Consider the following 26967-nt stretch of genomic DNA (forward strand, 5'->3'; position numbering starts at 1 on the left):
TAAGCTAAACTATTGTTTGGTTTTAAGAAGACTTCAGTGAACATTTTTGGTTTAAGGTTTAAAGATTATATCTTTAAACCTTGTAGTTTAAATAGGGTAATAGTTTTGGGGTTCATCCATTGGCTGTAATCTTAATGGAAGCAGATTGCCGAGCCTTTTCTTCTATGATACTGCTAAAAAAAAAAAACAAAACCAAACCCAGTGCTGTCGAGTCGATTCCGACTCATAGCGACCCTATAGGACAGAGTAGAACTGCCCCATAGTTTCCAAGGAGCGCCTGGCAGATTTGAACTGCAGAACCTTTGGTTAGCAGCCGTAGCACTTAACCACTACACCACCAGGGCTTCCCACCCACGATACTGCTAGCTGGGTTCAAATGGCAAACTTATGTTAGCAGTTGACGGCAAACCACTTGCACCACCAAATATGATCCCTAAGGAAAATGAGTAAAATGAGAGAAACTAGGCAATTAGTCCATAGTCACAAAACTAGTGGGTGGCAGATCTGATATATGTAAACTCAGGCATCTGTCTCTAGAGCCTGTGCTCTTCATTTCTGAGCTATAAGAGGGTTACACTGAAGGTGGGACAGGCAGAGCAGGGAGACAGACATTACACAAGTAAGCACTAAACAAAGATACCTCTGTATACTACACCACAAGGGTCCTGAAGGAACTAAAACAGGGTAGTGTGAGAGAGTGACTGAGGGCCCTGCTTTAGGTAGAGTGGTCAGCAAAGACTCTTTGAGAAGATGACATTCAAACAGACCTGAATGATGAGAAAGAATCAACCATTTCAAGAAAAAGCTAAAAGAAGAGTATTTTGTACCAAAAAGGAACACTAAATAAAGATCTTGAGGCAGGATGAGGATGAGGTGTTCACGGAGCAGAAGGGAGCGTGGCTGGTGCCTCACGAGCGAAGAGCAGATGGAACGAGCAGTCATCAGATCATATCGGGCCTCCTAGGTTCGGAGGCATTTGCCATATAAGCACCAAAAAGCTCATGTGCTTAAAGTGAGCCAAAGGGCTTGGCACAGAGTTGGGACTCTAGATGACCTTGAGAGATTGGCAGGCTTTGGATAGATGGTGGAGGTGACAACCACAACTTTGAAAATGAAAACTTTTAAGAGCTAGAGTTAATTTTGTTGTTGTTGATTCTGTCATGACTGAGACTTTTGCATGGGCTTTTCTGGGTACGCTAGCTTTATGAAACCATGCCAGTTATCAATTAGCCATGAGTCAAATGTATAAGAATAGACGATTGTACTCAGACTGTCAACACCAATGAATAAAAGTTATCATCAAATATAAGTGAAATTCAACATGATGAACATATTTAATGTCACTGAACTGTACATGTGAAGATTGTCAGAATGGCCGATGGTTTATTACCTATATAATGCCATTAAGAAAAGAGAAAAAAAAAAAGCAAGGGGAATTTGGTTGAGTACTATTGTAACAAGGAGCTCTGGTGGTGCAGTGGTTAAGAGCTCGGCTGCTAACCAAAAGGTGAGCAGCTGGAATCCACCAGTCCCTCCATGGAAACCCTATGGGGCAGTTCTACTCTGTCCTATAGGGTTGCTATGAGTCGGAATCGACTCTAAGGCAATGGGTTTGGTTTTTGGTTTAGTACTGAACAAACGTCTCCTTTAAATTGCTCAGACTGCAAAGCTCAAGGGCTAGGTTAAATAAAAGTTAATGCAGAATTTGTGAACTTACATATTCATTAGTTTATTATCTTTTTTGTAGGAGGATCCACATTATGGTTCAAATACAGTACCTAACACTTGCTAAACATGCATTTCACACTAATTGGTTACATTTCCACATGTAGTCAATTCACAGAACAGGGCTGTTCCTCACCAGCTGGCAGGATGGAAGGTAGCAGAGACCCTGGGTAGCCTGCAGAGCCCCCAACCATCACTTGGTCATGCAGGGTTTATAGAGCCACGCTGGCTGGTAGCCGGGGGGCTGCCCTTTGGGGACAAGGGCTCAGACACATCTGGCTTACTGATTCCTGCATAAGACTGTGGGTGGAGGTGGGTCTGGAGTAGCCAGGGGCAGGCTCATGGGTGCATGTGCCAACAGAGCCCCTGAAGCTGGTATTTGTGGGAGCGATGCTCCCTAGGCCTCAGAGCAGGATAGAAATGGAAGCCTCTACAAGGTGGTAGCTATTCCCTAGCCAGGCATGAGGGAAGGACTCCCCAGACACAGCCCAGACACTACAATGCAGCCACAAGCCCCTATAGCAGGCCTGGGATGGTAACAGACAAAAACAACACCACCCCAGGGCAGGCGAGGTTTCTTTCCCGGTAGGAACATGTGAACAGAGAAGGAGCTACAGTATTCTTTTCCACAAGGTTGCTTAGAAAGGAATCAACCAGGATGGCACTTAAGAGGTAGTTTCTTTTTTTGTTTTTCTTTTTCATGGAAATTTGAGTCAACAACATTATCACCTATTACAAGACATTTCAGAGAAAGAAACCAATGGTTACCAAAGGGCAAAGATGATCCTTTGGCTAGCAGGGCTGGCTCCAGGATTTGGAAGAAGAGCCTCCACCAGTAATAGGACTTTCTTCTCAGGCTTGAAGTAAGCTCTGGCCTGACTCACAGCCTCCTCCTGAGCCCACAGTTGATTCCTAAGCGGGCTGTGGCCCAGAAGAGGTAGGCCAAATGGGGATTGGGCTGAGCAGAGGGAGTAGGCTTCTTAAGAGCTGGTAGAGGCAAGGCCACCATGGTTCATGTCACAGGAAAGCCAGAAGTCTTCAAGCCTCAAGGTAGCCCAGGTCTAGCCAGAGGAAAAGCCCCAGCTTGCTCCCAGACTCAGCAGGCATTCTCGCCAGAGGAGTGGGCTCCCACCTCTGAGGAAACAGTCCAGGTCTGGCGCCAAGCCCAAGAAAGAAGTTGTCCATGACAGCCAAGAGAGGGGTTCTGAGGACCCTGAAATTAAATACATATCCCTAAAGTGTGGCCCTAGAAGGCCATGCCTCAAGGCTAACCAGCTTCCAGCACCTGGTGGAATGACGGTCAGTTTCTCATTCTGAGACACAGATAAAACACCATTTCCCAGACACTGGACACAGATGCTTCCAGTCAAGAAAAAGGGTGAAATTATCAACTGCAAAGGCAGACAGGAGTATGGGGTGGGGGGTGGGGGGGTGGGGGGGTTTGCGGGGGTGGAGACGCTCATAGATCAAGGGAGGGAAAATAAGACCCAGTGTTTTGCTTGTTTTAACTTAAAAAAAAAAATCAGGAAGAACAAGTCAAAGTTTAATAAAAGGGTTGGTCTGAAAAAATGGATTTCTTAAAATAGTTACAAAATTTTAAAAAGCAACAAGGAAAAAAAGGCATAGACCAGGAGCCCAGAGCTAAAGGATTGGAACCACTGCTCAAATTCCTATCCTGCTGGGAGGCCAGGAGTGCCTTTACTTTGGCCAATCTTGGACATGGCTTAGATGTCGCCCGTGCTGGGTTGGTCTGCATCCATCTGTCCCATTCTCCAGGAAATCAAGCACAAACACACACATGCAGGAAATGGGTAGCAGAGCAAGGCAGCTAGCTCTTAGTTCCCAGCGTTTTAAGGCCCTGGTGACACTGATCATGGCAGGTATTTGCCTCCCTGAGGAGGGGTGGCAAGTGAGAGGCAGGTCGGTGTGGAGTGGGTCACTTTCAGTGCTGCTATCAAGACCCCTAGGTTTTCTAGTTTCTAGTTTCCTCATTCACTTACTAATCCATCTACCCCTCCATTACTCACTTGCGTGCACAAAACCATACGAGAAGTCCATCATTACAAGGTTCTAGCCTAACCTGAATTGTCATGAAACTAAAAAAGGAAAAGGAAAAAACAATATATCAGTGTACTGTGCAAATTAGGCCTATTTGAATTAACATTTCAAGGAAATGAGTTGAGGGTCTTCATGATATACTTATTAAACGTTATGTGCTCAGCAAGGGATGAAAGTGTTGTTTCTCAAGGTTTTGTGTGTTGTTTCTATTTTATTCCCTGTTTTTCTTTATCATCTTTTTTTTTTTTTTTTTGGCAACAAACATCACTATCTTTTCCCAAAACCTTTTCATCACCCCAAATAGAAACTCTGTACTCATTAAGCAGTAACTCCCCGTTTCCCCTTCTCCCTAGTTCCAGTGAGGGGTGCTGTCTCTACATTCTTGCCTATTCTGGATATTTTATATTAGTGGGATAATACAATATTTGTCCTTTTGTTTCTGGTTTATTTCACTTAGCATGTTTTCAAGGTTCATTCATGTTGCGGTATGCATCAGAATTTTTCTCATCTATTTTTAAAATTATGGTATTATTCAAACATATATAAATGTATTCAGATTAAAATAAAAAACATGAACTCATCATCAACGTTTTTCAAATCTTAGTATTTTCCCCATATTTACTTCAGGTATTCTTTTGAATGGTGTTGCATTCATTGCCCAGAAGAACATTTCAAGATCTATCCTGAAATACAGTGCTGTCAGTGATAGGATAACATCCACATGCCTACAAGGAACACCAGTTAATCCAACTATTATTCAAGTTTATGTACCAACTACTAAAGCCAAAGATGAGGAAATTGAACATTTTTTCTAACTTCTGCAATCTAGAACTGATCAAACATGCAATTAAGATGCACTGATAATTACTGACGGTTAGAATGTAAAAGTTGTAAACAAAGGAGAAGGAACAGTAGTTGGAAAACACGGTCTTTGGTGATAGAAATGATGCCAGAGATCGCATGATAGAATTTTGCAAGACCAATGACTTCGTCATTGCAAATACCTTTTTCAACAACATAAACGGCGACTGTACATGTGGACCTTGCCAGACGGAATACACAGGAATCAGATCAACTACATCTGTGAGAAGAGATGATGAAAAAGGTCAATATCATCAGTCAGAACAAGGCCAAGGGCCAACTGTGGAACAGACCATCAATTGCTCACATCCAAGTTCAACTTAAAGCTGAAGAAAATTAGAATGAGTCCACTGAAAGCTGAAGTATGACCTTGAGTGTATTCTGCCTGAGTTGAGAGACCATCTATCTCAACGATAGATTTGACACACTGAACGCTAATGACTGAAAACCAGACAAGTTGTGGAATGACATCAAGAACATCATACACAAAGAAAACAAGAAGTCATTAAAAAGACAGGAAAGAAAGAGAAACCAAAATGTATGTCAGAGGAGACTTTGAAAGTTGCTCTTGAATGCACAGTAGCTAAAGTGAAAGGAAAAAATGAAGTAAAAGAGCTGAATGGAAGAGTTCAAAGGGCAGCTCAGGACGACAAAGTAAAGTATTATAATGAAATATGCGAAGACGTGGAGTTAGAAAACCAAAAGAAAGGAACATGCTCAGCATTTCTCAAGCTAAAAGAACTGAAGAAAAAAAATTCAAGCCTCAAGTTGCAATACTGAAGGATTCTACAGGGAAAATTTTAAACGACACAGGAAGTATCAAAAGAAGATAGAAGGAATACACAGTCACTGTACCAAAAAGAACTGGTTGACATCCAACCATTTCAGGAGGTGGCACATGATCAAGAACCAATGGTACTGAAATAAGCAGTCCAAGCTGCACTGAAGAAAAACACAGCTCCAGGATATTGATGGGACACCAACTGAGATGTTTCAACAAACGGATGCAGCGCTGGAAGCACTTATTCATCTATGTCAAGAAATTTAGAAGACAGCTACCTGGCCGACCGATGAGAAGAGATCCATTATCTGTGCCCATTCCAAAGAAAGGTGATCCAACCAAATGCGGAAATTACCAAACAATATCATTTAACAGCACACACAAGTAAAATTTTGCTGAAGATCATTCGAAAGTAGTTGCTGCAGTGCATCGATAAGGAGCTGCCAGAAATTAAAGCCAGATTCAGAAGAGGTCATGGAATGAGGAACATCATTGCTGATGTCAGATGGATCCTGGCTGAAAGCAGAGACACCAGAAAGATGTTTACCTGTGTTTTATTGACTATGCAAAGGCATTCGACTGTGTAGATCATAACAAATTATGGATAACATTGCGAAGAATGGGAATTCCAGAACACTTAATTGTGCTCATGAGAGCCTGTACATACATCAGGAAGCAGTCATTCAAACAGAACACGGAGATGCTGTGTGGTTTAAAAGCAAGAATGGTGTGCGTGATGGTTGTATCCTTTCACCATAGTTATTCAATCTGTATGCTGAACAAATAATCCAAGAAGCTGGATTATATGAAGAAGAATGGGCAATCAGGATTGGAGGAATACTCATTAACACCCTGCTTTTTTGGTTAAAAAAAAAAAAAAACCTAAAAGGCAAACTTTTCCAAGGCTTTTAAAGTAGCCTCAGTAATATTCTGTGTCTTTTTTAGGTCAACTGGCATAAAAAGTATATTAATAAAATGTTCTGCATCCCACTTTGGTGAGTGGAATCTGGGGTCTTAACAGCTAGCAAGTGCCCACCTAAGATATATCAGTTGGTCTGAAAGTACCCGGAGCAAAGGAGAATGAAGAACACCAAAAACACAAGGAAAATATGAGCCCAAGAGAAAGAAAAGACCACATAAACCAGAAACTCCATCAGGCTGAGACCAGAAGAACTAGATGGTGCCCAGTTACCACCTATGACTATCCTGACAGGGAATACGACAGAGAATCCCTGATGGAGCAGGAGAAAAGTGGGGTGGAGAGCTCAAATTCTAGTAAAAAGACCAGACTTAATGGTCTGAGATTGGAGGGACCCCAGAAGACATGGTCCCCGGACTCTCTGTTAACCTAAAACTAAAACCATTCCTGAAGCCAAGTCTTCACACAACGATTAGACTGGACTATGAGACTGGTGAGGAATGTGCTTCTTAGTTCAGGTAGATACCTGAGACTATGTGGGTAGCTCCTGTCCGGAGGCAAGATGAGAAGGCAGAGGGGGACAGGAGCTGGATTGAATGGACACGGGAAATACAGGGTGGAGAGGAGGAGTATGCTGTTACATTATAGGGAGAGAGCAACTAGGGTCACAAAACAATATGTGTGTAATTTTTTGTATGAGAAACTGACTTGAATTTGTAAACTTTCACTTAAAGCACAATTAAAAAAGGGGGAAAAAATTCTGTGTCTTTAAAAAGTGGTTCAGTGTGTAGAAAGGTATGCATTTGGTAATATAAACCCATAGTAACACACAGTCCTTTCTGGAAAGAGCAGTTCTTTTTAAATGTCACATCCTGATAATATGCCCTGGGGACTTTTGGCTTCGATAACTGAATTATAAGTAAGAGTGAAGTCTGCTAACATACGGATGTAAGACTCTAACGCTTGAAATTTGCATAGAAGATTTTTATAAACACCGTTTCTTTTAAGGTACTTTGCCCCATTATCCAACACCTATTCCAAAATTCCCCTAACTTCAAGTTGCATCTCCTCCCCACTCTCCATTTCAAAACACTTTTTAAATTGAAGAGTATATAAATACATTACTACAAAGGAGAGAGACTATAATGGAGGTGGGTGTTTTTCACTCAGTCATCAAAACTGAAAACCAAACCCGCTGCTGCTGAGTCGATTCCAACTCATAGCAACCCTATAGGACAGAGTAGAACTGCCCCATCGGGTTTCCAAGGAGTGGCTGGTGGATTCAAACTACTAACTTTTTGGTTAGCACCCCAAGCTCTTAACCACTACACCACCAGGGCTCCCCACTCCGTCATCGGTGGGTGAATATTCCCCCTTCCATCCTACCCCTAACTCTGGCACATAGAGAGAAATTAGAATCTGCAACCCTTCTTCCCATATTCAGTGCTCTCATAGAAATCATGGCAGAATTTGACATAAACACTGTAACATATATAGTCTATAACCACATTCATCTTTGCTCTTTATTGACTTTCAAACACCACTGCAGTAGAATAAAAAAAAAAAAACCCATTGCCATTGAGTTGATTCTGACTCACAATAACCCTTCTTCAGAGGAGAACTGCTCCATAAGGTTTCCAAGGCTGTAACCTTTATAGAAGCAAGCTGCCACATCTCTCTCCCATAGAGCAGCTAGTGGGTTCGAACTGCCAACCTTCTGGTTAACAGCTGAGCACTTGCCCACTGTTTCACCAGGGCTCCCTTAAATAGAGTAAAACCAAAAAAACCAAACACACGGCAGTAGAGTTGATTCTGACTCATAGTGACCCCACAGGACAGAGTAGGACTGCCCTATAGGGTTTCCAAGGCTGTAAATCTTTACGGAAGCAGACTGCCACATCTTTCTCCCCTGGAGCAGCTGTTGGGTTTGAACTGTCAACCTTCTGGGAAGCAGCTGAGGGCTTTAACTATTGCGCCACCAGGGCCCCTTTCAAATAGAATAGCACAGTATAAATAAAAAAGCATAAACTCTAATTATCCATAAATAATCTCCGTTTTTCAACTCACTTCCATGCTGGTTTGTTGTTCTCTTTCACACACAGTTACCCAAAGACACTCCACCCACAAACATGCTCTCATGGATCTCAGAAAGGTTCAGATAGTTGCAGAGAACTAGAGATATTGTATGTGCCCCTGAAGTAAAAAAAACAGTTACCCTTGAGTGGATTCTGACTCCTGGTGACCCCATGTGTATCGGAGTAGAACTGTACTCCATAGGGTTTTCAATAGCTGATTTTTCAGAAGTAGATTGCCAGACCTTTCTTCCAAGGCACTTCTGGGTGGACTTGAATCACCAGCCTTTTGGTTAACAGCTGAGCCAAGTTAATCATTTACACCACCTGCTTTTTTTTGGGAGAAGATGCCTAGGGAGTTTCCCTGTTGGCAGGAACAGCAGCTGAACAGCACAAGGTATGTGATATCCTCCCTTCTACCCCAGTGAACTGGAGGGCTGAGGAGAGGGGAATAAAGAGTACTAGACCACTATAGTTGGACACACTCCTGTTAGTATACAAAATCCACAGAAGACTGTCCTTGGAGGGTTTAAAGGAATCCAATACCAACTAAGATATTTAAAAATCAAGCTAATTATTTCTTGTAAAATGCCAAAGAAGAAATCAAATTGCATTTATCAAAAACATGTGGAGAAAGGAGTTTTTTTTGTGAGGCAGAAGCCTTGCCTTTTGGTAATGATTTTTCTAAACATCACTCCATTAAACAAAAACGAACCCCCTCCCCTGCCAAAATTCCAACACTGAAGAAACTGAGTCCTCTTTTGCAGTAAGTCTGATGCACTGGGTTGTTTTTCTCTTCTGTTTCACTCTCTTTCTCTTCATCTAGAAACTAAAGGCAACAAGAAAACAAAGAAAAGGACAGAAAGCATAAATTTTAGGTAGAGACCTTAAATCATGGTCAAAAGAGAAAGCATAAATTTTAGGTAGAGACCTTAAATCATGGTCAAAAGAAGGATCTATATTTTTAAAATAAGCATACCAGAAAAGAATTGTTCATTAAAATATATTTTCCAAATACAATGGGAACCTGAAAGAAAAAGGCGGTGAAGGTCTTAAGGCAGAGCAGCTGAAAGTATAGCAAGCTTTAAGAATGCTAGCTCCAGCTCCTCAGTGACTTACCTACTAACATTTCCATAATAAATGTTACAACAGGGAGGAGTTTAACCACCCCCACCACCCACACATAACCTAATGCTGTTAGGGAGAATATAACAGGGTTCAGAAGAATGCTCTCTCTTATTCACTTCCAAAGGAAAGAATGCCAAATAAAACTTGAAAAACCAGCTCTGTGTTCCTTCTCTTTATATATGAGTGCATTTTATAATATAAATTGGCAGTTCATAGTTTCTTTTTTTACCTTTTACCTTTTACAAGGTATAAAAATAAAAACAAATGCCAGTAATAATAAAATAGTCAGCTGGAGATCTAGAAGGTTACCATTACTGTCGCGCATCTAGCTGATCCTTTTCTACCTCAAATTTTCTTGTCAGTAAAAGCCTCCCTAGCAGCAAACACTGGCATTAAGCATAACTCTGAACGAAAATTTCTAATTAAGATTATATAAGAAAAGGATAAATGCGAAATTCAGATTATGTAAATAAGGAAAAAGATCATGATGGATTTAAACCTTCAACGGTGATGGAGTTAAATAAGGTACAGTCGGCAATCTCAATAATCAACATTTCTTTTCAGGAATGACTGTAATCTCAAAGTTGAATGAGAGGACAGGACCTTTAAAATGGAGAATGTCCTCACAGGTTCCGTTTCTTTATACAAAAATCAGCACTGCAAATAGAGAGGAACTTGGCTACTAATACATAAGGCACATAACCCGTCCCTGTGAGAAACATAGAAAAAAAATAGATAGTTATGCTGAAATCGCCTAGGAAGCAAAACCATGAAGTACACAACACAAAGCATTTGCAAATGTGAACGGGAGAAAACGCCATTCTATCAGATATGCACACACATCATAAGAAATATGACAACTATATTCATATGAGAGAAAATTATTGAAAACTCCCAAACAGAAATACTAGTAGTACACTGAATCATGTGACGTACACAAATGAGAATTTTCATGACAATTTAGAGTAACAGGCTTAACGTAAGAAGTGGTTATTTTCCTTTATAAACTGATACAAAAAAAATGACATAAAAAGATACCTGTTCAAGGCTTGTCAGGTGAGAATCCCACAACGAAAGAGTTTGAATCTCACATAGCACTGGGCTTACCTTGTGGTAAACAGAAACATCCCAGATAGCAACCCTCTGGCCAGTCCGATGTCATATTCAGGAGTGGGATAAAAAGCCATTTCACCCTACTTCTGCTCTTTCTGCTTTTCCCAGGGTGGTAAAGACTTCAGAACAATTCCTTGAGCCTCCAGCTAGACAGCCTGAACTGCGCTGAACTTGCTGAACTCCGTGCAAGTGGGAGGGACTCCCATTCCCAGTCATCCCTGCAAATTGGCCAATTAAAATTCAATCCCTGCTCTAGAAGAGGGAAGGAGAGAAGGTGATCCTTAATGACTTTTCCTGAGAAGAACCAGCATCTTGGACAATGGCATGCCGCTTAGAAATACCAACTTTCTATTTTGTGAGCAGGAGAAGGAAGGAACTAAGGAAAAGCATCTGCTGATAAAATGCATCCAACTGAAATCAGGAAGTTCCTTTGAATGATCTCTGCCAAACAGACACCCTCCTCCACATGTAAAAATGCCACCATCTGCAAAAGTGCAGTTAATTCTGAGTTTATGTCAATGGTTGCACAATAAGTAGGAAGAGGATGGTGAAAATGTTTGCTCAACATGAAGACTGTAATCAACATCACCGAATGATACCTGTAAAAACTGTGGAATTGGCAAACGTTCTGTTATGTATATTTTTGCCACAATAAAAATACATAAATACATAAAAGAAGCAGTACGGCAAAATGAAACAAAAATTTTAAAAAGTGTGTTTTAATTGTTTTAAGCTTTTCACAGTATGGGAGGCATGGATCTAACCCCAAATGAGGAAATAAAACAATTAACTGGTTGTATCTCGTTTGCTTTATTTGTGGGGGGTGATGATTTTTGTCTCAGTTAAGTAGGGACCAGTGGCCTATTGAAGCAGCAGTTCCAGCTCAATGTCTAACAAGGACGTAAACCTAGAGGCTTCTCAAGGTACAGCGTCCTGAGAACAATTCAGCATCAGAGGCACAGAGCTCACTGCCACAAGGGAAGGCAGAGTGCCAGCTGAACTAACCTTGCTGCTCTGATGAGGATGAATTATAAGTCAAACCATGAGCTTCTATTTCCCATTCGTTTTGACTTACGTATCATATGTATGGGTGAAGATAACCTATCATGACATAGCACCATGTTTGGGTGAATGCTTGGTAATTAGATCAAATAGTTATTGTAGTGACGGTGGTGACTGGTGGCGGAAGATGGGAAAGGGGTAAGAAATTTACGCAAGAACGCACTGGTTTGGAAAATTTTCAGTTTCAAGCTAGAACATTCTGTCTCCTTTACCAACTCACTGAACTACCCTAGCCCAAGGCTTGATAGATTTTAGGGGGAAGTTTCTGCCAAGATAAGTTAGAACATAAAAATTCCTGTTGACAGATAAGAGAGAATTCAGGGCTCTAAGCAGGAAAAGAAAAATGGGATTGGATCTTTGAGAATATTAACCCTTGGGCCATGAAAAGCTGCTCTCTCTAACTTGGTTGGCTGGTCCCTGTATGTTGTTGTTGGGTGTTGTTGAGTCAACTCTGACTCATAGTGACCCATGTGTGACAGAGTAGAACTGCCTCATAGGGTTTTCTTGGCTGTAATCTTTATGGCCTTTCTCCCACAGACTCGCTGAATGGTTAGCAGCCAAAAGCTCAACCACTGTGCCAACAGGGCTTCTTGGTCCCTGTATTCACCTGGGAAAAGGAGGTTTCTCCTTTTGTTCTCTATTTTCTTTTCTTATAAATAAGTGAGAAAAACCTTCCTGGCTATTCTCTATACTTAACCAAAACCAAACCAAACCCAACCCAACCCACTGCCATCGACTCAACTCCAACTTATATCGACACTACAGGACAGAGTAGAACAGCCCCATAGGGTTTCCAAAGAGCGAATGATGGATTCGAATTGCTGACATTTTGGTTAGCAGCCGTAGCTCTTAACCACTATGCCACCCTGGGCTCCAGCACTTGCCAATTCCTAAATCAATGTATAGACTTCCGTAACATGTCAGGGATTGGTTTTGCTCAATGTCCACTACTAACCTCCCTTCTCAACACTTGAAAGACTCCTAGGAAGGTTATAAGCACATCATGGTCTTTTCTGTATGGGAGAATGGGACCATCAGCACCTCGATCTTTTCCATATTTCAAAACAGTACTTAGAGCTTGCTTAAAAAAGCTCCCAATGGTCAAAGCTGGAACAATTTAAGCAACAAAATAAGCAACAATAGTATTAGATTATAATCCATAGAATAAAATAAATATCAAGGAGTCCTTACTGATATAATTGAGCAAGTAAATAAATGGGGCCAATGGGATAGCTCTTCGTTACAGAAAAATTCCAATTAATAAGTGTAGAAAGAATGAACACAAAATAATCTTTAGAATATCACGATAATAACTGCTGCAGGCAATATCCACTGATGGATGCTAAAATTAGTAGGAGAAAGTTTGAAGAAAAACAGGATATTTGCAAAGCCTCCAAGTTACCTACCCTAATATATTTATTTAGCAAATAGTAACCTTATAGTGGAGAAACCTGGCAGACTTCGCCCAAGCCAAGTAGATCAAGGTTAACATCACCAGTAACAAGATACATCAACATCATATAACCCCTGATGTGATACACCTGGAAGGACACATCACCTCTGTGTATTCTTGCCAAAAATACACAACCTCAGTCTAATCATGAGAAAACACCAGGCAATTCCAAATTGAAAGATATTCTACAAAATAACTGACCAGTATTCAAAAGCGTCAAGGTCAAAAAAAGGCAAGGAAAGGCTGAGAAACTATCACAGATCGGAGGAGACCAATGAGACATGAAAATTAAATGCAATGTAAGATCCTGGACTAGATCCTGGAACAGAAAAAGGGCGTTAGTGAAAAAATTGGTGAAAACGGAACGAAGTCTTTAGTTTATAGGCTATAGCCTGTAGTTAGTAGCATTATATTAATGCTAATTTCTTAGTTCTGATATTTGTGCTAGGGTTATAACATAGATTAGCATTAGGGAAAGCTGGCTAAATTGCGTACAGGAAATTGCTGTACTATTTTTGCAACTTTCCTATGAGGCTACAATTATTTCAAAATAAAAAGTAAAAAACAAGCAGGATTTGCAATCTTAATATAATTGGGATGAGAACCTCTCTGATTTCCAAGTTCATTCCCATATCGGTAACACTCTGGTTACAGAGAGAGACCTCTGAAGAGCTATAAGGTGGACTGTTATAGGCACTTACAATATTGTTGTGGAGGCAAGACACATACACATAAAATTCTTAGAGTGTAAGAGTATAAATAGAGTAAACTTCCAGCCAATAGGATATGAGCAAGAGTGATTTATATGCCATCTAGGTCAGGACTTTTAAAAAGGAAATTGCTTGCCCATCCGCTCCCTCCCTTTGTCCCTTCATACAGACATTGTGCTGTTAGCCAGCTTTGACCATGTGATGAGGACAACCCTCGCTGGTTTTTAAAGACAATCTCTTTGTAGCTATGGCTCCTGCTGGATATACACCTGTGTTCATCTGTTTCATTCAAATTTCAGGGACTGCTTTGTAAAATATTTCAATTGTTTCAAGCTCAACCCCAGTTCTGTGGGATTCCAACACTCACACTCTTAACCCCTGCTCTTCCTCAGTCTCTGCTCCTCCAGCCTTTCCTGCCCTGGCTAAAGACCCTACAAGTGTACCCCAGTATCCCCCCAGCATAAACTGATTCGTCACTCTTTAACTTTTCTTCTCCCTTACCTCACCCTCATCTGTTATTGATTCTGCCTCCTAAATTTATCTCTAGTCTGTCTCATTTCTTGTCCCATCACCACCACCTTCCTTTAGGTCATGATCATTTTTCTCCCAGGCTAGTGCAGTAACTTCTTAGCTGCTATTTTCTGACATTGAGCACTCTGGCACTGAAACTAGATCAACTTCCACAGCCCAGTGGACTCTTGTTAAAAAGGAGGCTGTAAGGGAGAATGAAGAAAACCGAGACATAAGGGAACGATTAGTCAAAATGACTGATCTGTGCTACCACAGCCTCTACCAGACTGACTCCAGCACAACTAGATGGTACCCAGCCACCACCACAGACTGCTCTGACAGGGGTCACAATAGAGGTCCTGGACAGAGCTGGAGAAAATGTAGAACAAAATTCTAACTTGCAAAAAAAAAAAAAAAGATCAGACTTACGGGTGTGATAGAGAATGGAGAAACTCTGAGATTATGGCCCCCGGACACCCTTTTTGCTCAATAATGAAGTCACTCCTGAGGTTCATCCTTTCAGCCAAAGATTAGACAGGCCCCTAAAACAAAACTAAAGGGCACACCAGCCCTGGGGCAAGGACTAGGAGACAGGAAAGCTGGTAATAGGGAACCCAAGGTCAAGAAGGGTAGAGTGTTGACATGTCATGGGGTTGGTAATCAATGTCAGAAAACAATATTTGTACTAATTGTTTAATGAGAAGCTAGTTTGTTCTGTTTACCTTCATCTAAAGTTATCACCTCTATTAAAAATTAAAAAAAACAAAAAATAGGAGGCTCTGATTCCCTAAATTTTGAAGATCCTAGGAGACTAAGAGTCCCTGGGTAGCAGGAACAGTTAACATGCTCAGCTGCTAACCAAAAAGTTGGAGGTTTGGGTCCACTCACAGGTGCCTCAGAAAAAAGGCCTGGAGATCTATGTCTCAAAAATCAGCCACCACAAACCCTACGGAGCACAGTTCTACTCGCCATGAGCTGGAATCAACTCAACGGCCACTGTTTTGTTTCATTTAGTATGATTCCACAGTCCCTATTCTAGTCACTATTTTATACTGCCTCTCGTGCAGGCATACAAACCTGTACAATAACAACGAAAATGATGACAATAACCATAACCACAGCAACATCACTGCACACCACCTAACGTTTATTTCTACACATGGGCTCTGCACTATGTGCACTGAATACCTTATCTCACTGAACTTCCACAGTTGTCCTATGAAGTAGGTCCTATTATGTTGACTGAGGCAACAGAATATAGTGGCTATAAGCTCAGTCTCTGAAGTCAAAATGCCTGAGTTCGAATCCATTACCTGCTCATTGAATGCTCTTCACCAAGTCCCTTTATAATGGTGAGCACCCCACAGGACTGGTGTGAAAATTAAATGAGATAGCGTGTACAAAGCCCTAGCACACCACCTAGCACAAAGGAAGCAGTCATGTTACATTTGCTCTTGTAATCTTACTTACGAAGTTAAGGAGCTGTGCACTGGTAGCTCAGTGGCAGAATTCTTGCTTTTCAAGTGGGAGACCCAGGTTAGATTCCAGGACAATGCATCTCATGTGCAGCCTCCACCTGTCTGTCATTGGAGGCTTGTGTGCTGCCTGCTATGATGCTGAACAGGTTTCAGCAGACTTTCCAGACTAAGATGGACTAGGAATAGAGACCTGGTGATCTACTCCCAAAAATCAGCCAATGAAAACCCTACAGATCACAAAGGTCCGATCCATAACTGATTGTGGAGATGGTGCAGGACTGAGAAGCATTTCGTTCCCTTGTGCGTAGGGTCACCGTGAGTCAGGGGCCAAATCAGCAGCAGCTAACAATGACAACACTGCCGTCTCAGGATACTCCTCAGTTAGAGATGACGAGAAAAGATTTAAATGAAGATCAGTTCAGACATAAATTGAACTTGCAGTATGATTTAACACAATGGTTGTTTACAAAGTATACAAAGTTGGTATATAGCTCTGTGTGTTTTTAATTATAGTTTTTAAACGTTATGATATATTTTTTAAAAAGATATTTGAACCAAATGATTTGAGGGACCCCACAAGTTACCTCCCAGGAACTTCAGGGTTCTTCAGAACCTAGTTTGAAAACTGCCATTAAGATTATTGTCCTTCCATCTAGGTCAATGGCATAATAAAATCTATTAAGAAAACATTCTGCATCCCACTTTGGAGAGTGGTGTCTGCGGTCTTAAACACTAGCAAGCGGCCATCTGAGATGCATCAACTAGTCTCAACCCACCTGGACCAAAGGAGAATGAAGAACACCAAAGACACAAGGTAATAATGAGCCCAAGAGACAGAAAGGGCCACATAAATCAAAGACTACATCAGCCTGACACCAGAAGAACTAGATGGTGCCTGGCTACAACTGATGACTGCCCTGACAGGGAACACAACAGAGAATCCCTGAAAGAGCAGGAGAGCAGTGGGCTGCAGACCTCAAATTCTGGTAAAAAGGCCAGACTTAATGGTCTGATTGTGACTAGAAGGACCCCGGAGGTCATGGTCCCCAGACCTTCTGTTAGCCCAAGACAGGAACCATTCCCAAAGCCAACTCTTCAGACTGGAATTGGACTGGACTCTAAGACAGAAAATGATACTGGTGAGGAGTGAGCTTCTTGGATCAAGCAGACACATGAGACTATGTGGGCAGCTCCCGTCTGGAGGGGAGATGAGAAGGCAGAGGAGGACAGAAGTTGGCTGAATGGACACGGAAATACAGGGGGGAGAGGAGTATGCTGCATCATTAGGCGGAGAGCAACTAGGAGTATATAGCGAGGTGTATATAAATAAATTTTTGTATGAGAGGCTGACTTGATTTGTAAACTTTCACTTAAAGCACAAAAAAAGAAAAAAAAAAAAAGATTGTTGTCCTTCCCAACACACAATATAGGAGAAGTCAGCACAACTGGACCAAAACAAAAGCACAGAAGTTTCCTACACACATCCAAGCACTTTGAGGGACCCAGTAGCTGGGGCTGGGGCCTGGGGACCCTAGTCTCAGGGGACACCTAGGTCAACTGGCATAACATAGTTCATAAAGAAAATGTTCTACATTCCACTTTGGTGAATAGCGTCTGAGGTCTCAAAAGCTTGCAAACGGCCATCTAAGATACCTCTATTTGTCCCATCCCACCCACAGCAAAGGAGAATGAAGAAAACCGAAGACATAAGGAAAATATTTGCTCAAAGGACCATATGAACCAGAGACTCCACCAGCTTGAGACTAGAAGAACTAAGACGGCACCTGGCTAACACCAACAATCCCTATGACAAGGATCACAACAGAAAGTCCTGGACAGAGCAGGAGAAAAACGTAGAATGGAGTTCAAATTCACGAAAAAAGACCAGATCTACTAGTCTGAAAGAGACTGGAGGAATCCCTGAAACTATGGCCGCCAGACACTCTGGTTACCCGGATCTGAAATCATTCCAGAAGCCCACTTTTTAGACAAGGATTAGACAGGCCTATAAAACAAAAAATAACACACATAAAGAACATGCTTCTTAGTTCAATCAAATATATGAGACCAAATGGGCGACTCCTGTCCAAAAGGAGGATGAGAAGGCAGGAAGGGACAGGAACTGAACAAATGGACACAGGGAACCCGGGGTGGAAATGGCGGAGTGTGCAGATTGTGCAGATTGCAACCAATGTCACAAAATAGTATGTGTATAGATTTTTAAAATGAGAAATTACTTGAGATGTAAACTTTCACCTGCTGCAAAGACCCTCTTCAAAGTGTTGAAGAGCAAAGATGTCACCCTGAAGACTAAGGTGCGCCTGACCCAAGCCATGGTACTTTCAATCACATCATATGCATGTGAAAGCTGGACAATGAATAAGGAAAACCGAAGAAGAATTGATGCCTTTGAATTGCGGTGTTGGCGAAGAATATTGAATATACCACGGACTGCCAGAAGAACGAACAAATCTGTCTTGGAATAAGTACAACCAGAATGCTCCTTAGAAGCAAGGATGGCGAGACGGCATCTTACATACTTTGGACATGTTGTCAGGAGGGATCAGTCCCTGGACAAGGACATCATGCTTGGCAGAGTACAGGGTCAGTGGAAAAGAGGAAGACCCTCAACAAGGTGGATTGACACAGTAGCTGCAACAATGAGCTCAAGCACAACGATTGTAAGGATGGCGCAGGACCGGGCAGTGTTTCATTCTGTTGTGCATAGGGTCACTATGAGTCGGAACTGACTCAACGGCACCTAACAACAACAAACTTTCACCTAAAACACAATTAAAAAAAAAAAAGATCGTTATCCTTCCAAACTCTGAGCTTCTATCTCACATCAGCCTGTATCTTACCCCCCAGTTTCCTCTTCTAGCAGCCAACAAGTCCCTTTTCGGAATGCTCAGTACTGACCTCTATGCCTCTTACCTGTGCTTTAGCCGAAGTTTAACTGCTCCCGACCACGTTGCTTTCCTCCGTTGGGGTTCAGAGGTGAAGTGCTCAGGGCTGAAGGAGTTAGAGGTGGCAGCATCTGCATGGCCCTGGTCTGCGCGCGTGTCTCTGACAAAAGCAGGAAAACACAAAGGTGAGCGTGATGATGTTCATGGCCAAGTGCGTAAATAAATATAACAATGAAGAGACATGAACTATTATGAAGGTTAAGAAAAAACAAACAACCTTTTGCCATCAAGTCAATTCTGACTCACGGTGCCCCGTATGTGTTCCATAGGGTTTCAATGGCTGGTTTTCCAGAAGCAGATCACCAGATCTTTCTTCCAGGCACCTCTGGAGGGACTCAACCCATCATGTATTGAATTTTATCCCCCCAAAAATGTGTATCAACTTGGCTAGGCCATGATTCCTAGTATTGCTTGACTGTCCACCATTTGTCATCTGATATGATTTTTCTGTGAGTTGTAAATCCTACTCTATGGTGTTAATAGGCAGGATTAGAGGCAGGACTCAATCTACAAGATTAGGTTGTGTCTTAAGCCAATCTCTTTTGAAATATAAAAGAGAGAAGTGAACAGAGAGACGTGGGGACCTCAAACCACCAAGAAACAAGAGCCAGGAGAATAGCACACCCTTTGGACCCAGGGTACTTGTGCTGAGAAGCTCCTTGACCGGATGACAAGGACCTTCCCCCAGAGACAAAAGAGAGAGAAAGCCTTCCCCCTGGAGCTGGCACCCTGAATTCAGACTTCTACCATCCTAGACTGTGAGATAATAAATTTTTCTTTGTTAAAGCCATTCACTTGTGGTATTGCTGTTATAGCAGCACTAGGTAACTAAGACAATCCCCAACCTTTTTGTTAGAAGCTGAATGTATTAACCATTTTGCACCACCCAGGGATTCCTTCTTTGAAGGTAAAAAAAAAAAAAAAAAACACTCCCCTATAATTCAACACCTGTCTGTAAATAAGTGAAAAATTGGACTCACTCACACAAACTAGTAAGCAAGATGGTTACCCTGAAATCAAGTCACTGCTGCCACACTTCTCAACACCCCCTCGCCACCTCAATTCTGCTTTAAGGAGAGTGATCTCCAAGTGAAACCACCCCTTACTCTGGGCAGTGGGCGGCAGCTCAGAAACAAATGCCAACTTCTGAGCCTGAGCTGTTTCAGATTGTTTAGATTCCACTGCACTGGGAGGCAAGGCTTTTGTGTGTCCATTTAAATCCACCCTCCCACCCCCAGTCTCTAACACCATTCCCATAACTCTTCTCCTCCATACTCCCAGGGAGTCAGAGAAAAATTTTAAGCCCCGCATCACCACGCGTTCCACCATGGGAACGGAAATCTTTCTTCTCCTTAGGAGAGTGTCGGGTCCTGAATCTGCAAACACCCTGACTGCACCCTGGACTCCTCTTTGTCAGACTGTTCCCTGCATGGGGCTTTGAAGTGGGTTTTGTCATCATTCTACTTTGCTGGGTACCAGTGGCATGTTTTCAATTTCTGGCTTGGAGGATCTTTCTAAGCCTCTGAGAGCTGACTGGTGGCCCCCACACATCTCCTATAAACAGGAATCTGGAAAAGGTACAAATGAGTCCTGTTCCTCCTCTGTATAGGCCTTGGCTGGGAGGGGACAGGATTACTGAATGGCTGTTAAAAGTAAGCCCTGTCCATCTGGCCTTATATTTCCTGGAACATAGAATGGAAGTGAAAGAGTCTTCTTTCTTGAGTCCTGAGGTAAAAACAAAACATGTGCTTTTATTTTGGGAGGTAGGGTGAAGACGACCAGGGAGTCAACAGGCAGTTTCCATTTCTAAGCAAAGTTTCCATCTTTATTTAGTTATATTTTGGGCACTACCACCTTCTCCGTACATTACTTTTCTCATTAGTTAGGCTCCAGGCTCTGAATATATTCAATATAATTCTAGACTTGAAGTCTGAAGGCCTGGGTTGAAGTTCTGTCCTTTATGAACTGAAATGATACCAGCAAGTAAAGTCTGAGCCCCAAGCTCCTCATCTATGAGATGAAAATAAGAGGCAGTGCACACATGGTTGATTCCTGGCTCTACCCACTGACCAGCTCTGTAGCTTTGTCCTCTCTGTGCCTTGGTTGTCTCATCTATGAAATGGGTGCAAAAAACAACCTCTTTCACAGTGTTGTTGATAAATTTAAATAAATTAATTCAGGCAGAACACTTAGAATAAAAAAAAAAAATTTTTTTCTTTTTAATACAGCCTGACAATATTAGGCACTCAGTGAGCTATTATACTTATCTTGCAGAGTGGAAACCCTGGTGGCATAGTGGTTAAGAGCTAGGTCTGTTAACCAAAAGGTCAGCAGTTCAAATCCACCAGACACTCTTTATAAACCCCATGGGGCAGTCCTACCCTGTCCTTTAGGGTCTCTATGAGTCAGAATTGACTTGACGGCAACGGGTTATCTTGCAGAGTTGTTATAAATCTTCTAGATAATGTATATTAATGCCTACACTTGTTAGCTGCCACCGAGTTGGCTCCTGACTCACAGCAATCCCATATACAACAGAACGAAACGATGCCCGATCCTGCACCACCCCCATGGTTGGTTGAGGCTTGGGCTGTGGTGATCCACAGGGTTTTCACTGGCTAATTTTGGAAGCAGATCGACAGGCTTTTCTTCCTAGTCTGTCTTGGTCTGGAAGCTCCACTGAAACCTGTTCAGCACTAAGGCAACATGCAAGCCTCCACTGACAGATGGGTGGTGGCTGCGCAGGAGGTGCATTGGCCAGGAAATGAACCTGGGTCTCCCACATGGAAAGAAAGATTTCTACCACTGAACCACCAATGCCCCCCACATTGCCTACACTTAGTATGCGCTTAAAAACTAATTGTTTTCATTATCGCTTTGTTATATTATCTTCATTTTAGAGCTCCTTTCAGCTAAGATGTTACCTAAAATACCTGCAACCAAAATGACATAATTTAAGCTGGGAAGAACAGAAAGAAGAGCCCCAGCCAGAGAGTTAAGATGATTAAGTCTTTTGCAGAATTCACCATGTAGTCCCCAGTTAGTGTTTCTCACATAAACTTCAGAGGCACCAACTCCCCGTGGCCATCTGGTTTAAGCGGATATGGAAAGCAGTTTTAAAGACATCTCAACATCACAGACATGAGTGTAAAGATCAAACAGCACACCCCAAGACCACTACAGTCTGACAGCATGAGGAGGGGCTTTTCCTTTCCAGGTGAGTATTAAGAAGCAGTCTCCTCAAGACCTAACGCTGCCCATTGGGGGTGAAAAATAAAGACTGGCCCGAAACTTTCACAAACCCTTTGTGGCCTTTAATAACTTCCTCATTTTTGCCGAAACCACAATTGTTGACTCTGTCCCTTCTGCATAATGGCTTAGGCTCTGGAGGCTGGTTCTTTTCTCTTTCCTTTCTGATTCCCCTTCCTGGGAAACACCGAGGGATGGAAGGTCCAGGGGGCAGGCTGTCTCAGTGAAGGGCTGGCTGCCAAGAAGAGGAGGCAAGTGGGAAAGAGATGGAAGCATGAGGAACATGAGGTCTTCTTATCTTTTTAAGTATTTCCAGTGTGTGATTCCTTTCAGCCCTAGGAAAATACAGACAGCACCCCAGCACGGCCTTCTGTAGTCACATCCTGCCATTTGGCTCATCTAGAAGACCAGCTGAGGTTAGTTAGCACCAGGTGTGAGCGTTCATGAAACCTGTGTTGACTGCAACCCCCAGACAAACTCACAGCTCATCTTCACCTGCTCCCCGCCCTGGCTGGCTGGCTTGGGAGGCTAGACAGAGGTCCGGGCACCTGACTGGGTGGACTGTCTGGCTGCATGACAAACCAGGAAGAGAATGGAAGGGCTGCCAAAAGAATTACCAGCACCCGAAGCATACCCTTCTGCCTTAATCTCTTTCTGGAATAATCTGGACAACAAATAAACATTTTAAAAATCATATATTCTGATGAAAAGAAATTCCATAGTAAACCTAAACATAGAATACCAATAAAACAAAAAAACCCAAAAACACTGACATTGAGTTGATTCTGACTCATGAAAACTGCATATGTCATAGAGTATAATTGAGCTCCAAAGGGTTTTACTGATTGCAAAGCAGATAAACAGGCTTTTGTCCACAGTGCTGCCGGGTGGGTTCAGGCTGCCAACCTTTAGGCTAGTAATCGAAATTGAGTGCACACAGTTTGCTGAACAGTCTTGGAATAAGTGTTGGGAGACTAAGCAATCCAGAGACCTGCTCTTGGAATAGTGACTTTGCCCTTCCCTCCCCCTGCTGGTTACCTCATTCACACACTGAACTGGTGCTGCCTCCGCAAGGCATGTTTTCACCCACCTCATGTTACTGTGCTACCTGCCTCCCAACAGACTGGAATCGATAAGTCTGCAACATGCTCTGATCTTCTGGGGGCCTGAGGGAGCACCACACAACAGAAGCAAATTACTCTAAGCCTTTCTTATAAAAGGATACATGTGCTTTCCCATATGTTAGGAATTATTCTCACTCATAATAAACTCCTTCATGGAGTTTCAGATGGGTGAACTGAAATACAGAGAAGGTATACACTTTGGCCCAGTGCTTCACCCATTGTGCCACCAGGAGAATGGTGATGATGGGGCCATTAATAAAACATGTTATTGAATGGGCTTATTTTTACTTAAAAGATACTCAAAGATATATTGTTTTTGCTTAAAGCTACACTGTAGAAGCCTAAGAGTCAATGAAACAGCTTCAAGTGAAAAATACTAGAATAAACTATATGGCTCTCTATCCCTGTTGGGCTACGTCTAGCTCCCTAAAGTTATCACCCTGTCTTGGTTTAAGCGTGGACATCACTTCCCTGGGTAGCCTGTGCCAGCAGCATAGGTCAGAGTCCAGTGGCCCCCTCTGTGCCAGCACACTGGATAGCCTTGCACATGGAAGTGCACTTCACACAGTCTGCTAATTGCCTGTTTGCTGGTCCCTCTCCACTACAGCTCTGTGAAGGCAAGCAGTCCCAGACTGGTGCCTGGCACAGAAGAGTTACTCAATAAATACTTGCCGAATGAATGAAGTACTGCTAAATGTTCAACAGACCTGTGACATCTCTTCCCTCCTACCTCTTTTTAATTTACAAGTTAACTTGCTGGCAAAACTAATGAGACATTCTTTAGGGCTGTTTTATATTGTTTCTTGCTGTTCTCCAGTATATATCACAATTTACTATGAGCGATCAAACAAGAATCAAAGCTGACCTGAGAAGGTTCAGCAAGGGGTAAAAGAATTACTGTGAACCACAACCCCAGGATCATCTTTCTTCTCCAGGTAGATAAGAAATCCAGGTCAACCACCTACATATTTCTACTTCCTATGATGAGTACATTCGTATTTTCTCCCCACCCCCCCAATATATTCATAACTGCTGAATATATATCCATTGTCATCAAGGTCCCCAACTCTGACTCATGGCAACCCCATGTGTTACAGAGTAGAACTGCTCCATAGGATTTTCTTGGCTGTAATCTTTATGGAGGAAACCCTGGTGGTGTAGTGGTTAAGCGCTACGGCTGCTAACCAAGATGTCCGCCGTTTGAATCCACCAGGTGCTCCTTGGAAACTCTATCGGGCAGCTCTACTCTGTCCTATAGGGTCGCTATGAGTTGGAATCGACTCGACGGCACTGGGTTTTTTGGTTTGGTAATCTTTATGGAAGCAGATCGTCAGGCCCTTCCTCCGTGGCACCACTGGGTGAGTTTCAATCGCCAAACTTTAGGTTAGTAGTGGAGCAATGCAAACCATATGCACTACCCGGGGATGTCTGCTGAACATGTATTAACTGGATTAACATGTATTAATGGAGTCATCAACTGATTTTTGACTGAGTTTCAGCCAATACAAGAAGAAACTCAGTTCTTGTGGCTCTCTGGAACACCAGAAAATTGGGGAAACAGGAGTAAAAAATATAAGGGGTTGAACCTATTAAAATGGCCTCTTCACAGTCCTTGGTTTCTATGGAGTTTATATTTTATCCCGAAAGTGGTGAGGGGGGAATTCATGTCTCCTTGTCATGGACTATTACTACTTTAGGGAAGTGCTTGGTTTTATCTTTTAGAATCAGCAATTTCTTCCTTTTTGCTGTGCTTCACTCAGTAGGAACCAGCTCACTCACTGGTCTCTCCACTTCTACTCCTGTCCCCTCCAATCCAGTGTCTACCCAGCAGCCAGCACAACCTGTTAACAATGTAGACAGACCTCATCATTCTCTGATAAACCCTTCAGCAGCTATCCCCCTGCAAGTTCCCTGATTTGACCTGTGAGGCCTCCTGTGGCCTGGCTCCTGCCCACTCTTGACCTACCAGTTGTGCTATCCGGTCGACTCTAAGTCATGGCAAACCCAGGTGTTTCAGAGTAGAACTGCATTCCATGGGGGTTTTCAATGGTTGTGATTTTTCAGAAGTAGACTGCTAGGCTTTTCTTCTGAGGCACCTCTGAGTAGACTCAAACCATCAATCTCGGCTGAGCATTAGCCCTTGCGCCACTCAGGTACTCTCTGCCTACACTGAACCTCTCCCCACACCACACTCTGACCTCATTGGCCTTCCTTAAATTCCCCAAACCTGCCAAACTCTTTGTCTTCACACATGCTATTTCCGCCACCTGAAATAGGCTTCCTCCCCTTTCTTCACTAGGCTGACTACTTCTCAGCTTTCTGGCCCCAGGTGGAATATCACCTCCTCAGAGACTGCCCTATCCAAGGCAAATGTTCTCTCTGCTGACACCTGAGCTTCTCCTTCACTGCATTTATCGCCACAAGTAATTGTTTGCTTGCATACAGTCTTCTTCCTCTACCAGACAGGAAACTCAGTGAGGTCAGGGTCGACATCTGGTTTTTCCTTAGTTTTGTGTTTTAAACCACTATACATCCAGGGCCTGGTGCAGTTAAGTGGCTTATATTAGGCACACCATACACATTTGTCAAATGAATCATACGAGATTGTAAAGGGAATAATTGTGTAACCAAAATGAAGCTCTATGTCCTTGAACACTCAAGGGCATTAAATTGCTTATAATACCCGTTTTGAGAAATATGGGGTGTTCTTTTTTTCCAGATGATTTCTAGAGAAGGTTGTGAGGCAATTTCTTTGTGAAAATAGAATCCAGACCCAACTTTTGGTCCATCTCACTTGCGGCAGGCTTTCACAGGGTAGAGAGGACCAGTGCTGGGGGACTGTGGCTGAGCCCTTCCACACACGGTTGGCAGTACAGTTTTGCAGCCTTGTGTTTCGAAGCAGCCAGATGCTTTTTTGTGATTAAGTAGACAGAAGGGCATTTATACAGTCTTGGAAACCCTGATGGCATAGTGGTTAAGTGCTATGGCTGCTAACCTAAAGGTTGGCAGTTCAAATCTGCCAGGCGCTCCTTGGAAACTCTATGGGGCAGTTCTACTCTGTCCTATAAGGTGACTATGAGTCAGAATCGACTCGACGGCAATGGATTTGGTTTTTTGGTTTGGTAAGTCTGTCTTCCACTACCTGTCAGTTTGTCAGACTGTGGTGGCTTGCAGTTGCTATGATCTGGGTGGGAGCTATGCCACTGGCATATCAAATACCAGCAGGGCCACTCATAGTGGACAAGTTTCAGCAAAGTTTCCAGACTAAGACAGATTAGGAAGAAGTTCCTGGTGACCTACTTTCTTAGAAGCAAAGATGGTGAGATTTCAAATAGCTTACTTTGGACGTGTCGTCAAGACAGACCAATCGCTAGAACAGGACATCGTGGATGGCAGACAGCAAACAAAAATGAGGGAACTTTCAATGAGACAGAGTGACAAAAGCTGCAACAATGGGTTCAAACATACCAATGATCATGAAGATAGCACAAGACCAGGCAACCTTTCATTATATCATACATAAAGCCATAAGTCAGAGCCAACTCATGGCAGCAACTCACCATAAGATCATAAGTCTGTCCTCAGAGCCCTTTGGAGGAATTCCTTTGGATTTAGGCCAGATACTCGTGTGTATTCATTTTCGACAATTTGCCTTATTAAAAGCTGCGTTCTCGGTTTTCTATGTTTTTTTCTTTTTATTCGGCTCCTCATCCTTCATGCACGAAGCCGGCGTTATTATCACCTCTCTATCCTGCCAG

At 42.6% G+C, this 26967-nt stretch overlaps 1 protein-coding gene across 4 annotated transcripts in view; it reads right to left on the reverse strand.

Moving 5' to 3' along the window:
* The window catches only part of SHROOM3 (shroom family member 3), a 210921-nt gene that overhangs the window by 53450 nt on the left and 130504 nt on the right, over positions 1 to 26967 (reverse strand). For 3 of the 4 annotated variants that reach the window (XM_049885950.1, XM_049885949.1, XM_049885951.1), the window contains one exon: positions 18805 to 18936. In XM_049885950.1, the coding sequence (XP_049741907.1) occupies positions 18805 to 18936 (132 nt within the window). Of the gene's footprint in view, positions 1 to 10651; positions 18781 to 18804; positions 18937 to 26967 lie in introns of those variants that run through there. The other variant, XM_049885952.1, reaches the window with a different exon arrangement.

Source organism: Elephas maximus, chromosome 5 (assembly GCF_024166365.1).
Source record: "Elephas maximus indicus isolate mEleMax1 chromosome 5, mEleMax1 primary haplotype, whole genome shotgun sequence".
NCBI classification, from domain to species: Eukaryota; Metazoa; Chordata; class Mammalia; order Proboscidea; family Elephantidae; genus Elephas; species Elephas maximus.